At 43.6% G+C, this 17,061-nt stretch overlaps 1 protein-coding gene across 13 annotated transcripts in view; it reads right to left on the bottom strand.

Annotated features, from left to right (window-relative positions):
- DST (dystonin) overlaps positions 1-17,061 on the bottom strand; it is a 453,023-nt gene that overhangs the window by 390,409 nt on the left and 45,553 nt on the right. For all 13 annotated transcript variants that reach the window (XM_053664982.1, XM_053664966.1, XM_053664967.1 and 10 more), the window contains exon 3: positions 4,826-5,026. In XM_053664982.1, coding sequence (XP_053520957.1) covers positions 4,826-5,026 — 201 coding nt within the window. The remainder of the gene's footprint in view (positions 1-4,825; positions 5,027-17,061) is intronic.

The raw sequence follows: 17,061 nt of genomic DNA, 5'->3' as shown, positions 1-17,061 counted from the left end.
GGTGTTTAAAAACTCTAGGATTCAGGCGCAAAAAAAATATTCTTTGTCCTGTCAAAATACTAAAGAACAAATGGAGATCTGGATCTAATTATCTTTTCTGATTTAAGGTGGTAGAAAAGTCCTAAGCATTCCAGTGTCTTCATGTATAGCATAAATCCCAAGACAAATCAGGACAAGAGAAAGTCAGGATAAATTTTTAGCTAGCCCATCCTTAGGAACATTCCAAAGAAGTGAAATAAAAAGCATGTATATTATTAAGTTTATATTAATCACATCCATTATAAATTCTTGCAGACGTGTTTGAGTACAACTTATAAATTCACAGTAGGTCGAGGGGTCAGAGTAGTAAAGATGCTAGAGTATAATACCTTTCCCATGGCATGTGGCCCCCCTCACAAGAGAACAGTCCTCTTGCAAGTGGCTAACACTGCACTGCTGCCTTTTCTGATTCATCTCCTTTGCAGCTACACCCTGTTTCAGTCTTTCTCCATCCTGTTTCTTCATTGGATTGCCCCTGGAAATGCCTGGGTTCTTCACATAAACTCACTCAGATAACCTGAGTCACCACAGCCAGAGCTGCCTTCAGGGCAATGTGAGGTAACACTGATTTTCTCCAAATGGGCAAGTTAGAAAAGTCTCAGGTTCAGGCCCATGTGGAGTAGTGTGGCTCTAGTGGGCATGACCTATGACACCTGACCAAGTCCAGAAGAGGACACAAGGCTGCATGAAAACAAGGAATGTCTGCAGAGGCCGTACGGTTCCAGAAGGTTGAGGAGGAATCATAATAGTCAAGGAGCCAACAGCGTCCTGACCACCAACGTGGGCAATTTCTAGTCCCTAAAACGACCCCTGGGAGATGCAGGAAAATGGAGGATGACCAGATGCCGGCAGAGAACATCATGCCATGGGCTAGACCCAAGTTCAGGTCCCAATCACTGCACTCCTATGCTCTGCAGTAGCTGCTGACCTGGCTGTGTCCTGCTCCCCTCTGACTCACCCTGCTCATGTCCAGTCTTCCTACAACCATGCTTCCATCATGCCACTCACCTCTTCCAGCAGCTCCACGAAGCACAGGAAATAAAGCTTAAATGCACCAGTTGTCTGGAATGTATTTTGGCCCCAATCTCTTTTTTTACAGCTCTGTCTTGTACTTCCTTTGCATAAATCCCCACATCCAGCCAAATGGTTCTTGGTACTCTTCCTTACTCTGCTTCCCAGACCTAACATCTACTGCCAATTTCTACCCAGATTTTAAAGCCCAACTCAATCCCACCTTTTCCACGAAGTAGTTATTTCCTGACCATCCTACTAGGGAAGGGTGTGTAAAAAAAAAAAAACCCCTCTCCATTCTCTGAATATCTGTACAGCACATAAGTTTATGTCATGTATAAATATCATTCATTCATTCACTCAGTAAAATGCATCCAGATGAGATTTTTCTAGACAAGATGAATGGCCTCCCAAAGAAGTCAAGGTCTAGGGGAGGAAAGGATAGAAAGGAATTACCACTTACTGAGAGTTTAACCTAAGCAGGCCACTGTGCCTTCTATTTCCACGTGTCAGCTCAGTTCATCCTCACAACTCAGTGGGGTAGCTATTGTTATTATCGCTTTACAATAAGAAAGCTGAGTCTCATGGAGTTGCAAAGGTTACCATGCTTTTTATTCTCCACTGGCCCTGTGCCGTCTCAGTCTCTGCCCATCCCTGCCTCGCTCTGTCTTCGGGATGCTGACTCTATCATCTGTGTCACCCAAGCTCGTCTGCCCTCTGGCCTCCAGTTCGGTTGGGTGAACTGAAAGCACCTGCAGTTCATTTACTACCCTGCTCCCTTCCTGACTCCCCGGGTTCAGGCTGTGGCTGCACTTCTCAGCTGAAGCTCCTGAAGAAGGTTCTTCCAGAGTCAGTAAGACCCACCAGCTCTTCCCACCAGGGTCAGTAAGACCACTGTCTTTAGGCAAGAGTGGCAGGCGGGTTCTACTGCAGGGTTGGTGGAGCACCAAGTCCTGCCCACACCTCTGTAAATAGTCCTTTCATCAAACTCTCTTCAGTTAAATTCTCTTAGTGCACCAAGTATTTCCTGTCAGACACACAGAGTAGGATTTGAACCCATGTCTGTCTTTCTGCATAGCCTGACTTTTTCACTGGAATGTCTGCTGAGTACAAAGTGCCGAGAATCAAAACAAAAAGGAAGGATCAGAAAATATTTTTCTAAACAGTCATTGATCATGAGCCAGTCATAAGAGGTGAACTGAAATTCACCAGGAAAGCAAACAGTGAGGACTGATATTCAAGAACAAAGTAGACAGCAAGTTCAAAGTCACAGAGGCATAAGGAATACACTGTGTGGTACCTAAGGCAGTTACGCTCATGAGAGAATGATGGTGGCTGAGGGTTTCTAAATTTTGATGAGATTCACTTCTGCATTCTGATCCACATGGAAAGATTAGAAGAAGCAAAGAATTAGCTAGATTCTGAGCAACAGAACCAATCAGTGTGCCTATTCCCTGCCTTTAACAGATCCCCATCACAAAAGGTAAACCTAACTATTTAGCATAACATACAAACCCTTAGTGACTGGGCCCTGCCTGACTGAGCCAGCACCACCTCGAGCTGTTCCCTGAGTCTGCCGTTCCCTTTCATGCCTCTGTGCTCTTACACATGTTCCTCTCATCAGAGATAGGGACCTGTACTTTCTACCTGATAAACTCCGTGCCCGCAGGACTCACCTCAGGGGTCTGCTTCTTGGTAAATATTTCTGGCCCTCTAAGATGCTTTCATCGTGCCTTGTGCATAAGCCTACAGTAGCATTTTCATAATACAGACATGCACTGTGTTTACTTGTTCACGTATCTGTCCATTTACTCAACTGTGAGTTCCTAGAGACCACATACTAACAAAAGGTAGATTATAGACATAAGTGCTTGGTTTCTGGAGGTGAGCTGCCTGGATCCAAATCCTAGACTCTGCCCACAAACAACTAAGTAAACTTAGGCAAGCTACCTACCCTCTCTGGGCCTCAGTTTCATCATCCATAAAATGGGAAAAATAACAACATCTACCTCATAGGGTTGTCACGTGGGTCAAATGGAATGACTCCTGTTACACAGTAAGCCCTTAATAACTATTAGTTAGTAATATATGTGCATCCCTTATTTCCTGTACAAAAAAGTTTGTTAAAGGAATAAATTTTCCTACTATTTCATATTGCTCATATAGATACCAAATTCTATTTAGCTTTTGTTTCATTAAATCATGAAGACTCATCTCTAAACACAGGTGTGGGCAGAAGTTGGTTTACAGTTGTTTATATTAAAAATACAGCAATTAATAAATAATAATTCAAGCATGAACTGTTTTGTGTACTCACAACTGTAAACCTACTTTTGCCTACCCCTGTATGTACTTACTCTACAACTGGTTAAAGTTACCCCAGACTTTTTCTTGCCATGGTCACTGGCCCAATCACTGAGTCAGACATTCCCCTGGCTTTCTAGCAATCTCCACATGTGCCTGCCATACATTTACTCTCAGAGAAAGGAAGTTCTGTTCTCATGATTTACGAAGACTTATTATCCGGTCAAATCTTGATGGCTCTGCCAGGCTGGCATGAGGAACAACAAAAACAGGGTCCCTACAGTAGAGGAGTGAACCACAGGCAACCTTTTTAATGCTAAAGCAATGCAAAATTATCACGATCATGAAATAGGTGTTTAAAAGCTTTAAAGGGTCATTCCCGAAGCCCAAATCCTCACTGTCACAGTGTTGGCACAAAGTCCCTGTGTAAAAACCCCAAGCAAAAAAAAAAAAAGAAAAGAAAAGAAAAAAGAATCGGAGCACCCCCTCTTGCTCAGGGGGTGAGCAAGAGGTGGAGACTAGTTTCCAGCTGAGCCCCGAATTTCCAGGTATCAGTGCAGACAATTGACATTTTATTATTATTATTGATATATATTAAGCAATGTGATGTCATGTTATCTGTGAAGATAGCACTGTGCCCGCAGAGACACAGGGTGCCTGGTTAGAGAAAAGAGCAACGCTTAGGACACGAAAAAATATAAAAGCCCCACCTGAGAAGCCCAGCACCCTTACAGAGTCACCCTGGCTGGCGGCTGGCTGCAGGGGGCAGACCAGGCCTCACTGGCCCAAAAGCCCCAGGAGGGGTTCAGCTACCACTGCAGACTCCGGGCCCACCTTCCCCTCCACGCTTCTCCCACCCCAACACTAGCTTTGCTGTCACCCTCAGTGCCAACTCTGCCTTGCCACTGCCACACCTCAGCTTGCTGGCCCCTGTCCTCGGTCCAGACCCCCGCTAGACCCTGGCTCTATTGAGGCTCAGAATGGGGCCTCATTCTGGGATGAGTCTTTTTTTCTACCTTCACCAAGAATATGTTTTTACTGATTTTAAAGAGGGGAGGGGGGGGAGAGAGAGACATTGATGTGAGAGAGAAACATAGATCAGTTGCCTCCCATACGTGTCCAGACCAGGACTGAACTCACAACCTAGGTCTGCGCCCTGACCGGTGACCAAACCCGCGACCTTTTGGTGTATGGGACGACGCTCCCACCAGCTGAGCCACTTGGCCAGAGAGGAATTCATCAGTTTTTAAGTCAATATCTGACAGTGACTGACTGTGCCCCAGAGCCCTGGTGAAACCTGTGTAACCACATTCCTTGCTGGAACACATGAGAGTATACTGTCACTTGTTGGGGTGAAAGGAGGAAAATCCAATTATTTGAAGTTAATCTGATCGTTTTTTAAAACTAAGAGAATGACCACAGCATATGACAGTGTATTTAACATTGTTATGAAAGACAGTTCTCTACTTACAGTTCTTCTGGTCGGAGCCCCTTGAACAGAGTGATAGAATTCTGGCTGGACTCGGCTGTTCTTCTTGATTCTTCGTTTCCTCAGGGAACTCTCTTGCTCGCTCTGATGGTGAACCTCCAGCACGGGCTTGGCTTCTTCCAGGCGGGCAGCTGCGGCCGCTGCCACACGCCTTCTAATGTGCCGGGGGCTCGCTCTGAATCCCTGCAGCAGAAAACAGCCGGACAAATCCCGATTAGTGCTCAGTTTGTTTGGAAACTCTCTGGGGCTCCTTCTACCAAGAGCTCCAAGAGCCACCAAGCTCAGTGAGATCACTTACATTCCCAAAGTGAGACAGAGAAGGAGGCTCAGCAGGCCAGCGAGACTCGTCCACAGTATTCTCTAAGGCACCTCAGTGGTTCAGGGCCCGAGTTATTCCACGTTAAGAAATGTTTTCCATCCCATAAAGCCAGTCCAGAAAAAGGGGGAGCACATTGCTTTATTCTTTATATAGAAATCAGACTACATGTGAAGAAGGTTGTTTCCACTTAGGCACAAAGCAGGACATGGGGAGTTGGACTGAGAACCGCTCCAGGGTGAAGAGCCCCTCTACCTTCTGGAGGTCAGATTCTTTCAAGGAAAGAGGCAGAAATGCACAGCATCATTATAAAATGCTGTAAGAGGGAGCTCTGAAACCACAGGGCGGCAAATCAGTGGCGTGAAGTCTATGGGTTTTGGGGTCAGATGAGCCCCGGTCCACATGCTGATTTGTTCATTATAGCTACACATTTATCAAGCATTTACGAGTCTATCCATTTCTTAATCTAAGACATGGATAGCACTCTACTCAAAAGGTTTTTAGGTTTTAGATAAGGTAATATATGTAAAATTCTAAGCACAGCATCTGGCAAATATCGGATGTTCAATAAAATGTTAATTTTTCTTTGCTTTTAGTGTAAGGTTTCTTCTCATTCCCAGACACAAGGACGACTTGCTAGACGATGGAAGAAGGTCCAACTGAGCCATAAAATGCACTTGGGAATGTGCAAATGATTCTGGAAAATACCAGAGAATTACATAAAATAGTTTCTGTCCTATGTAGCTACAATTTACTGAAGAGCAGAAAAAGATGCCTAACAGAGTTTGTGAGCCCGTCAGGAGGTATAATCAAGGGTGAGAGCAGGCAGCTGAGGACTCTCAGAGCTAACAGATCTCGGAGGAGAAATCAATCAATGAAGCTGAGAGTAGTCTATATTTGGCTTCATTTTGAGTGGGTGGCACTTGAAGAATGAATAGAATTTATATTCCAGGCCAGGGAAACAACATAAGAAATAAATGAGTACGTAAAATGATGGATGGATGGATGGATGGATGAATGGATGGATGGATGGAATATTTATGTAGCAATAGGAAACATTATCTGGCGATGTGCCAGGATGCTAGTACAAGCTACACATAAAGTATGGTGGGAATGTAGAAAGGATGAGGTGTTAATAATGCTCCAAGGAGGGCTTCTTGGAGGTTGGGGGTCTTCTGAATTTTAAAGGATGTATAAACACTTGAAGACTGCAGTGAAAGCATGAAGAATGGAGAGTAAGAATCTCAGGGAAGAAGCAGCCTGACAAAAGGCCTCAGCATGACTGTGGGGACACTAGAAGATTAATGTGCACATGGGCGTCTTGCCGAGGAATGTGGCAGGAAGGAGTCTGCTGGAGGAGACCCTGAATGCCAAGCTGAAGGATATGAAGAAGGAGACAAAGGTAGGGTGTGGCCCACAGAGTCAAAAGTAGCACTGAGGTCAACAGAAATAAGTAGGGAGGAAATGCTAATGGATGTGGTCACAGTTTAGGTGATTTCTTCTCATCCCCAAACACTTAGCCTGTTCCCTTCCTTCCTCTGTGTGCAAGTTCAGCTGGATCCCCTTCAACCCAAAATGGTCCCAGAGGATCCCCATAGCTCCCACAAAATCCACGAGCTACTGTTGCAGCTGCCGGTGAAGAAGATTAAGAAGAAGAAAGAGGTGGGCCAATTGGTAAACTGCGTTCTAGAGCAGAGTTAGGACTGAATGGGTAAGAACCAACCACCACATGGGCTGCTTTTAAATATGCTGGTTCTGGACAATACTCCCACTACTCTATCTCTCTCTCTCCCCCCAGCCCTCCCCTCCTCTCTCCCCTCTCTTCTTCCTTCTGAATTAGAGCCACCAGGGGTAAGGCAAAAGACCTGAGTGTTTGACCAGCTCTTCTGCTAATTTTCAGCACTTTGAAGACAGAACCTCTAGGAGCCAAAGTTTACTCTAACCACTAGGTGGCACTAACTTTCACAGACCTTGCCCTCTCCAGAAACCCGTGTGCTGGCAGGATTCATGAAGTATTTGATAATATACTAGCTTCTGTCATAGTGAAGTGAGTTGAGTATATGCCTTCAACAAAAATGCAAATTTTCTTTGTTTTTTTCTAAAGATTGTATTTATTTTAAGACAGAAAGGGAGAGAAACATCAATGTGTGGTCGTCTCTTGTGCGCCCTCTACTGGCTCCAACCCAGGCATGCGCTCTGACTGGAAATCAGACTGGCCACCCTTTGGTTTGCAGGCCAGCACTCAATCCACTGAGCCACACCAGCTAGCGCCAGATTTCCTTTCTTATTGCTCTTATAAATAATAAGCAACCAAGGTTTGCTTAACTTGTATTATTACCAATAGTCCTCAGTGGCCTACAAATTTTAGAAACAGGAAAAAACTACATAAAACTCCCTTAGACTGATGAGAAAAGAAAAAAGAAAAGATATTGGTACAGCCATGCTGGAGAGCAATAACCCAGTAAATCCACATCCATGTATCTGCTCTTAGAGAAATTCTTCCCAGAATCTCTAAGAAGATACTCAAACATTACTTATAATAAAAATTAGAAACAGTTTAAATCAGTCTTTCTTAAACTTTAGTCATTTCCACTCCAGATTCATTTTTCAAAATCTGACCACCACCATGTAGGCCTCTGTGATTTCTCTCATACCCAAATACACTTGTACTATTTTTAAATAACTTTTTATAAGCTCTGTAGTATAATATGCAGACTTCAGCCAGACTGTCTGGGCTCAAGTACTGCCTCTGTCACTTCTTCTTTGTGTGATCTTGGATAGTTACTTAACCGTTTTCTTGTCTGGAAAACGAGTTTTAAACTCGTACCTACTTCATAGTGATGTTGAGAAAAAATAAATGAACTAATCTACATAAAGTGCCTAGAAGAGCACCTGGCACATAGCTATATAAAGTGTTGTCTATGACTATTATGTATGTGACTATTAAGTATAGGTATTCTGTATATGTCTTTTAAGAATAAAAGACATTCTTAAAGACACAGCGCATTATTAATCAGATGTGACAAGGAAAATGGATCCCTGCAGGTGTGCCTTGCTGACAGACACATATGAGGTAGTGCTGAGACACCAGACACCACTGGTCATCAGGAGACAGTTCTTTGCTTCAGAGAGTCCCAGGCACTTACTCTCCAGGGAGTCAAACTATCTGGGCTTCAAAGCTACCTCTCCCATTACTCCGTGTGTGCGATCTTGGCCTAGTTACTTCTCAGTTTCTTCATTTGTCAAGTGCATATAAAACCTCTCTTGAAAAGTTATGATGGTGTTTAAATGAGATAATCCACATAAGGTACTCAGAACATTATATAGATTACAATCATAATAGTCAATAAATTATCACAATTATTACTGTTTCACTTCCTGGCTTTTAAAGCCAGCAGTTCAAAGCTATGACCAAAAGCACTATAAACAACTTGACAGTCATCAACAGACAGTCACCTTTCTTGTTTCTCTAAGTCACTGCATGGAATTTTAGGTCCTGGTTTATCACACTTGCTTGTCCTAAGCCGCAACTTTTAACAGCAGGAAATTTTATTTTAAAACAGTAGGTGGTGCTATAAGCTCTTACAAGTGTTAACTGGATTTGATGGAGTGAGTATAAAATCAATTTCTCTCTAATGTCTTTGATCTTGCCTGGATACCCTTGAACCAATAGGTGATGGACACCTGGAAGTATCTTGATAGTGGACTTCTGCCATTTTTAAGGCTACCCTATTTTATCAGAACCTTTTGAGTGCAGTCAATAAACTTAAACAGGGAAAAATTGTGTCTATTTTCAGAACCCACTAATTTAACATTATTACTCAATCATGACCATAGGCCATAAACCTGGTATTATTAGCAGTACCTATGACTTTTGCCACCAAAATAAATCATAAATATTTAAATATTAAGTTATAGTGGCTGCAGATATTTTGAAATATCATTTATACTCAGTGTTACTTTGAAATCACAGTACGCAGTTAGAAAACCTGCCATCAGATCTTGCTATTTAATACATAGATAAGGTAGTGCGTATACTGCTCTGTCAAAAAGTGCTTTTAATCCTATTCCATTAAAATTTAATTCATTGTTATTCATTATAATTCATAATTATTTTCCAATATAATTAGCTTCCTTTATAATTTTGTTTATTACTTTATACATTTTATTTTATTTTTGAGAAATCATTGTTTTAATTTACTGATTTTAGAGAGAGGAAGGGGGTGAAAGAGAGAGAGAGAGAGAGAAATTGCCTTGTTATTCCAGCCATTTGTGCATTCATTGGTTCATTCTTCTATGTGCCATGACTGAGAATCAACCCACAATCTTGGCACATCGCAGGGTGCTGCAACCAACTGAGCTACCTGACCAAGGCTATTATTTTACACATTTTGAAACATTCTGAGGATGAGTCTGAGTTTTACAAGACTGTCAGTGGGGTTTATGGCATACAACAGGTCCAAAATGCAGAAAGTCTCAGAAACTTCCATAGAGAATTTATAACAAGAGAATGCTAGCTGCCCTCTAAAATCCTTCTTTGCCTCTTTCTTGGGCACAAGCTCAACTACATTTCCCAGCCTCCTTTGTGGGTCCATGTGACTGAGTTCTAGCCAATGGAGCATGGACATAAGTACCGTTGCCATTTCTGCACCTAGCCCATAAACACTTTCCACAGCCACCTCTTCATGCTCCTCTCTTCTGGCTAGAACGACCATGAGACCAAACTTGAAAGTTGCATATTAAAGACGGCAGTGCCTTCAACACTCTGAGTCCTTGAATAACTGCATAGAAGAGGCCATTCTGCTGAGCTGTTCACCTACCTTTACCTTTAAATGAACAACAAATATATTTCCATTTTGTTAAAAGTTGAAGAGTATATTTGCCATAGGAGCATGCACTACTTTAATCAGTGGTTGGCAACTTTATCAATCATCAGAGCCACCAGCAAGGCCAGTGAAAACACAGATTGCTGAGTCCTTCCCTTGGGCTTCAACTGAGTACACAGGATGGGACTAATCATTTGCATTTCTAAGGAGTTCTCCTGTGCTGCTGATGCTGCCCTCCCCAAACTACAGTATGAGAATCCTGACTCCAATACCAGTCCCTGCCCCTTACCATGTGGTTAGTGAGTGATTTTGATCCCAATGTAACAGAGTTACTCCCCAGATTGCTGGGGAGTAAGTTATGAGCAGCAGGTAGCAGAGCCCCAAGTGGCTCATGGTAACAATAATAACATTATTCTCCATAGTGCCGTGTGCAGCAGGACCCCCAGGTTTAAGCCAACTTTGTCCCTTGTGGTTTTAATAATCCTTCATCAAAAGAATGGCGTGGAAGCTACTCTGTCGGCTGGATAAGAACATAGTGTATCTAGAACTACCTTTCTATTTTCAGAGAGAATGTATTCTCTGACATACAGAATAATGAGGCAAAATATTATTTTTAAAGTCTTATTTTATAATCAATAATCATTCTTTGGTAAAGATCACTGGTTCCTCTTTTGAATATTTGCAAAGTCTAACTCTGGTAGGCAGTATACAGACATGAGCAGAGAAAGGATGAGCGGCCAGGTATGGAAGGTCACCAGGGCAGAAAGCCCCGGTGCCTAGCAAAGGGCGAAATGGGAAAACAAAGGCCTTACCCCAGGGTGACCTTTCCTTCCCCTAGCACATTGCTGGTCTTGCAGTTTGGACCTCTGACCTTTCACATTGCTGCTCATGTGGTTCAGACACTCCCCTGACCTTTCTTCCCCTGGCACATCCCTAGTCATATGGTAACTCCTTGAAGGAGTCACACAGCAGAAGAGTGGTCTCATATGACTCCCACTTAGGGCCCTTAAAAGATCATTCCCTTGAACATTAACCCCTTGGGATCACAGCTAGGCCTCAGTTTCAGTTCAGCTCTTGTACCAGAAAAGCAGCAAAACCAGACCAGGGATGCCATGGCTGGCCTCAGGACCAGCTGACTGGACTAATGCCCCCTGTTCTGGTGCCAGCTGTAGGTGACTATTCTGCGTGGTGTGGGCCCAGCTCCCACTCAGAGATGCACAGGACCCACACCCATGGATAGGTTCTCCTGTGGGGAATCAGGCCTGCAATGTGCCTAGGCCGCTTCGAGTCTTGCTTTTTGCTGGCCACTCCCTCACCTGGATTTGTGGCAAACATTTACTGCAAAATAACTTCCTAAAATCCATGTTAAACCTTCCTAGGACCAGTATAACTGGTCCAACCACTTTTCCCTTTCCATTTTCAAATATTCCTCTTCTATGATTACATTAGTGGCATCAGCTTTGATTTTTGTAAAAGGTAACCACCTAAAGCAACCTGTGCCTAGTAAATGAGACCATCATGTAATGTGCCGAGAAACCCAATAAAGGCCAGTCACGGCAAAGGCCAAGGCTTTTTGCTTCCCTTGAGAGAAAGCCATGCTGTCCCTTTTCCTCCACTGGACTCAGTAGCCCGTGTGAATGTCTCATATCATCCATAATGACAGGAACACTGCGGGCAGTGTCCACATCAGCCAGCCAATCAGCAGAGACTATGATCTTGAAGGGACACACCTGGAAAGCTGATGAATATTCTATTGTGACCCTCTTCTGAGACCTCAAGATAAATACCCTTAAGATGGAGGACCCAGTGAGGCTCTCCCTCCCAGAAACATGCCCACACCCCCCCCCCCCATTGCCTGGGTGTGTTGCCTTTACCATTCTCTCTCCTAAGCTCCAAGGGCCCTTCTTTTACCTCTGTAACTTGTTTCCTGAGCCCACGCCCATCTGGCTCACTTTCCCTACCTCTGACTTTCTAAATAAACATTCTTTTCTAGTTTGAGTCTTACCTCTGAATACTCTTTAGCCAGAAGTAAAAAACTGAGGTTGCTGAATCAAGGTCTAATTGGCAGTGACATTCTGTTGCCATTATTGCCGCCAATATAAGGCAGTAACCACTTACATTAGACAATGTTTCGCAGGCTACTTCTTTTATACGGACTATATAAAAGAAGTATTTTATACAGTATTTCTTTTATACTGACTGACATTATAGAAACCGGTCAGTAGTTTCTGCTGATCTGAAAATCTAACTGGCAGAGCCTTGATGTCTTCAAGTTGCAAATGAATTACAACTTAAATGCAGTTTTGTAAATAGAAATCTTTTTCAGTCTCTTACTGCTGTCTGTCATTCCCTTTTGGACATCTGTCTCCCCACTGCACACAGTCCCTGCTGCCTGGGGGAGCGTGTGTTGTACAATAACACCCCCACCTTCAACACCACCACCTTCAACACTCCCACCTTCAACACCACCAGGCCGTGGTTACCTGGTCAGAGTCTATCCCTGGAGAATTCCATAGAGAAATACTGAGAGCCTGGGCCACTGGCACAGAAACTGAAACTGAAAAAAAAGTCACACTGTAGACCAAAATATGCATATGCAGATCCTAGGATTCTTATGGAAATGCAGATTCTGAATTTCTAACAAGCTCCTAGGGGATCCCAGTATCACTGGTCTGCAGACCAAATGGGGTAACAAGATGTAGAGGCTTGATGAAGACTGGGGATAATAGAGTATAGAAACCACAGTGAGGAATGAAAAAGGATTGATAGCCCCAAAAAAAAAGCAGCAGCTAGTGGAGTAAATCTGACTCCTACCTCTGGCATTTCACTGCAGCACGGAGGCCTTAAATCTACAACCAGCTCTCAAGCCAGATCCTACGTGGGCCTTTTTCTTAAAGTAAGTCCATTAAATTACACATACACCCTTACAACATGCTCTTAAATGTAACAGGTCTCTGATTCTGCACCCAAATGAGCTTAAGACAGAAACTATGGCCTCCGGGTAGGAATGCAGAAAAGAATAAAAGCGGACTTGGAAGTTGAAACTACTTGAGATATAGCGTCTTTTCCTTTAAGGAGCTTGAAGCACTTTTTAATTATAACTGTGAGATTAACCTAAACAAGGATCATAGGGTACACTCAGAAAACTATATATTCTCTTTCCTGGCATTCCTTCAAACCCACAAAAAGGGTCAGTTCTCCCAACTCTACATAAAATTTGGGGTAGATCCTATAATTTTTCTGGTGTTTCTTAGACAGTTGAAAAGTTTTCTAGCCCCTTCCAGTCACCAAAACAATGCCATTCCAATGAGATCATATCACTCCTTCTGATTTCTTCTTGGACAGGGTCTACAATGAGTTCAGGTTTTTTTCTCCCAAGAGATCCATAAGAAATACTCATGCTTCCTTTGCCCCAACACATTCTGGGACAGCAAGCTGTTCCCAGGACAGCCTCCTCTGTTCACTCAACCATCAGAGCAGTAGTCAGATGCCATCTCTGGTCTTTTGGAATTGTAATGTGGTCTGGCCCCAGCCTTGGCACACAGACTCGAGGGTATGAGTCAAACCTAGTGGTTTCCTTAAAGCTGTTCTAAGACTTAAGAGGACTTGGAGCGAGACTAGGAAATTTCCCCATCTCTAAACCTGAGCTGTCCAACAGGGTAGCCAATAGCCACATATGGCAATTTGCATTTAAATTTTAATTAATTAAAACTAAACTAGAAATTCAGTTCTCCAGGCCTACTAGCCACATTCCAAGTACTCAATACCATGTGTGACTAGTGGTTATTGTGGTGGATGATGCAGATAAAACACTTCCATTATCACAGAAAGTTCTATTGAACAGCATTGCTCTCCCCTCTCCTAACTGGATTCTCAGCCGTTATGGACATAGCCTAAAGCTGGTGATGGTGACTAAGCAGCTAACTGCTACAGCGAGCAGCAACAGAATCCCAGGATCTGTGCACAGGAAGTGTGTGTCCCCGTCCCAGTCACCACAGATCAGCAACAGATCAGTAAGTGCTCTCTTCCATGCAGTCATGTAGGGCACCAAGCACCTTCTCCCTGTGGCTCGTGAAGTCCTCAGTGTCCTCTCCACTCTGCTAGTTTATGGGAAAAGAGCCAAGATTGTGTGGATGGCTTCAATGAGTGGGCTTGCAAATAGCACATATCACCTCCCCTTACATTTCATTGACTGGAACTCAGTTACATGGCCACAACCTAACTGCAAGAGAAGCTCGGAAACACAGGTAGGCCGTGTGTTCAGAAGAAAGGAACACAGATAATGGTGAACAACAGCAGATGTGGCCCCAGAGCTAGTGGCAAAGCCAATTTTACCACCACTTCCTTTGCGAGTTTCCCATAGGGTCTAGCTCTTCTCTCGGGCTACGTGATCCTTATCAGCCACAGTACGTGGGGCCTCAGACAACCTACAACAAAAAGAGTTCTATTTACACATCTTTTTACAGAGCCAAACCTAATTTGAGCTTCACTGATCTAATACTTTTCAACATTTTTCAACTGGTTAACTATATTTAACTCTCGCTAACTCTTTACAGTTGTGTGAATAATAATAATTTCCAGTTACCAAGCACTTCCTTTGGGCATGCATCATCTAATTACTTCTTGTATTATTCCTAGGAGGTAAATACTATTTTAATGCCCATTTGGCAGGTAAAACAAGATACTTAAAAGTTTGCCTAAGACTTAGTATCTACCCTAGGACTGAAATTCAGGCAACCTGATTTGTGCTCTTCATACGGGGTCAGCCAACTATGGCCCTCAGGCCAAAGCTGACCCGCTATCTGTGTTAGAAAGTTTGAATGGAACACAGCCAGGCCCAATCATGCACATATGGTCTGCGGCTATTTCTGTTCCAAAAGCAGCGTTGAGTAGGTGCAACATAGCTCATATGGTTGACAAAGTCAAGAATCTTGAACAGACGGCCCTTTACAGAAAACCTTGGCCAATCCCTGCTCTCCCAGGTCCTGCAGGCCTTGAGCGTGCTTTTCACAAAGTGAAAAGTAATTCTGACTCGACGTTTTGGCCTCCTAATCTGTAGTCTCCATCAACAACCTGAGCTGTGCAGCACAAGGTCAGTCTGATTCCTTTCTGGCAGCCATGTCTACTCCATCTGTTTGTGGTTTCACAGGCAGATCAAACAACATCTGTTGTGCTGTTTCGTCAAACACATAGATGTTACTACCAAAGGACGCATTTGCATTATTTTTCTAATAATAATTATGCTTATTCCTAGATTTTTTTTTATATTTGGACTGTCATTACCAAGCAAAGGGTTTACACAAATTCATCAATTCTACTGGTTTTAGTACAACAGGACTCATGCCTTCACCCTTGCCACCTTCTGCTTGGGTTTTTAGAGATAAAGCCGTCAGCAGAGTGACGGAGAACATCGAATTTTATGGGCAGTGGCTATCCAGGAAGGCATGGCTTATTCTGTTGAAACAGGCCTATACTCTTATCTGTCTCAGATGGAATTAATTAACAACGTGTTTTGTACCAAAATGAACCGTAAAAAAGGCAAATAAGTATGCTTGGCTTCTGAGATTTCTCAGAATATGGAACCAACATTGATTGCATTTGTATTATGATCAAGTTAAAAATAGCATAGAAATCTATCCACAAAACTATACCGACAACATTTTAATGGCCGCTGCAGAGCACCACCCAAACCTCACCTCCATGAGGCAGGCGCTCATTTCCCCAGCGCCTAGGACTGGTGGCAGTTCCTCGTTCTTGACTGAATTCCAATGTGGGAACTGCCCCCAGCCTGAGAGCTAGCTGGCTGGCCCAGGGTCAAACCCACTTCCCTCGGGCCGATGCTGGTCAGGGGGAAGGAGACAGTGCTTGCCTCAGTTAGGAGCCACTTTTCAGAGCCTCTTAGCTCCAGAACTCCCAATGACCAGCTTGAGGCCTTCGCTGCATCACAATTCAACTTCTCCCTGTGCCCAACACCTCATCCTTCACTCCCTTTAAGTGCTATCCCAAGGACACTCCCCGCAGTTGATCTCCTGCACATAATCTTCTCAAAGTCTATTTCCCTGGGCAGAGGACCTGCAACAAACATGAAGTCTGGTTCTCTAAAAAGTGCCATCAATAACTTCCAAGCCATATTTAACATTCAATGGCAGGGAAGAATCAGCAATAAGGAGTATCTAGAAGACAGCAAATCCATCAGGACAAAAAATGAGAGTTAACAGCAAAATACTGGGCAGTATATACATCAAAAAGAGGTACCAACAGGAGACAGGAGCAGCAGCCGTCTGGAGAAGTGAACTGGGAGTCGACAGTTCTAGAGGGAAGCCGAAGCTCCTCTCAAAGCTAAGGAGGGCAAGTGAGGAAGGCTGCCTGGGAAACAGGAGCAGCAGTCTGCTCTCTCACGCAGCTGGAGCTCAGCCCCTCTCGGCAACCAGGCACCCGGCCCTGGGCGCAGACAGTCATGCGCAGTGACAGGCTCTATAAATAGCAGAGCACCCAGCAAATCATAACCCAGCCTTCATAATTACAGACTCAGGGGTGTTATAGATAATTCTGTAAATTGCATGTAGCCCTTTTCTGAGCAACCAACTCACAGACAATATCACCAGCTGCCGTGTCTACAGATTTTTTTAAAAGTCACAGTTTAAAATATAAATACATCAGAGACAATGTCCTTGTCAAGATAAGAAGCTAGGAAATATAAAATAAATGTGTTTCATAGGTGCTACTTCCCCATCGCAAATACCGAGAAGCCAAAGAGCACCCAAACAGTAAGATTTCTGAAGTGGTACATGGCCACACTATGCAAAGGCCATTAGTCACACTAAGCAAAGGCCACAGACACCAGTCTTAAGAAAGGCAGCAATGGGGGTTGGGGGCAGGGGGAAAGAAAGCACACAGGGAGGAAAGGTAAGGGAGATGGGCAAGGCTGTGCAGTCTACAGAGTGCACAGGAGAAAATGTGGAGGTGGGAATAAGATGGGAAAGAAAAGATGGAAAACAAGAAGAAAATAAGAATGCAGAAAAAAACAATTTGTGCTCATTGGCAACAAGTCACAGCAAAGTCCTAGCTCATGGTCA

Source organism: Artibeus jamaicensis, unplaced genomic scaffold, assembly GCF_021234435.1.
Source record: "Artibeus jamaicensis isolate MK-2021 breed Jamaican fruit bat unplaced genomic scaffold, CSHL_Jam_final contig_388, whole genome shotgun sequence".
Classification (NCBI taxonomy): domain Eukaryota; kingdom Metazoa; phylum Chordata; class Mammalia; order Chiroptera; family Phyllostomidae; genus Artibeus; species Artibeus jamaicensis.
Note: the sequence above shows the minus strand (reverse complement) of the source record. Positions and strands in the feature narration are given on the sequence as shown.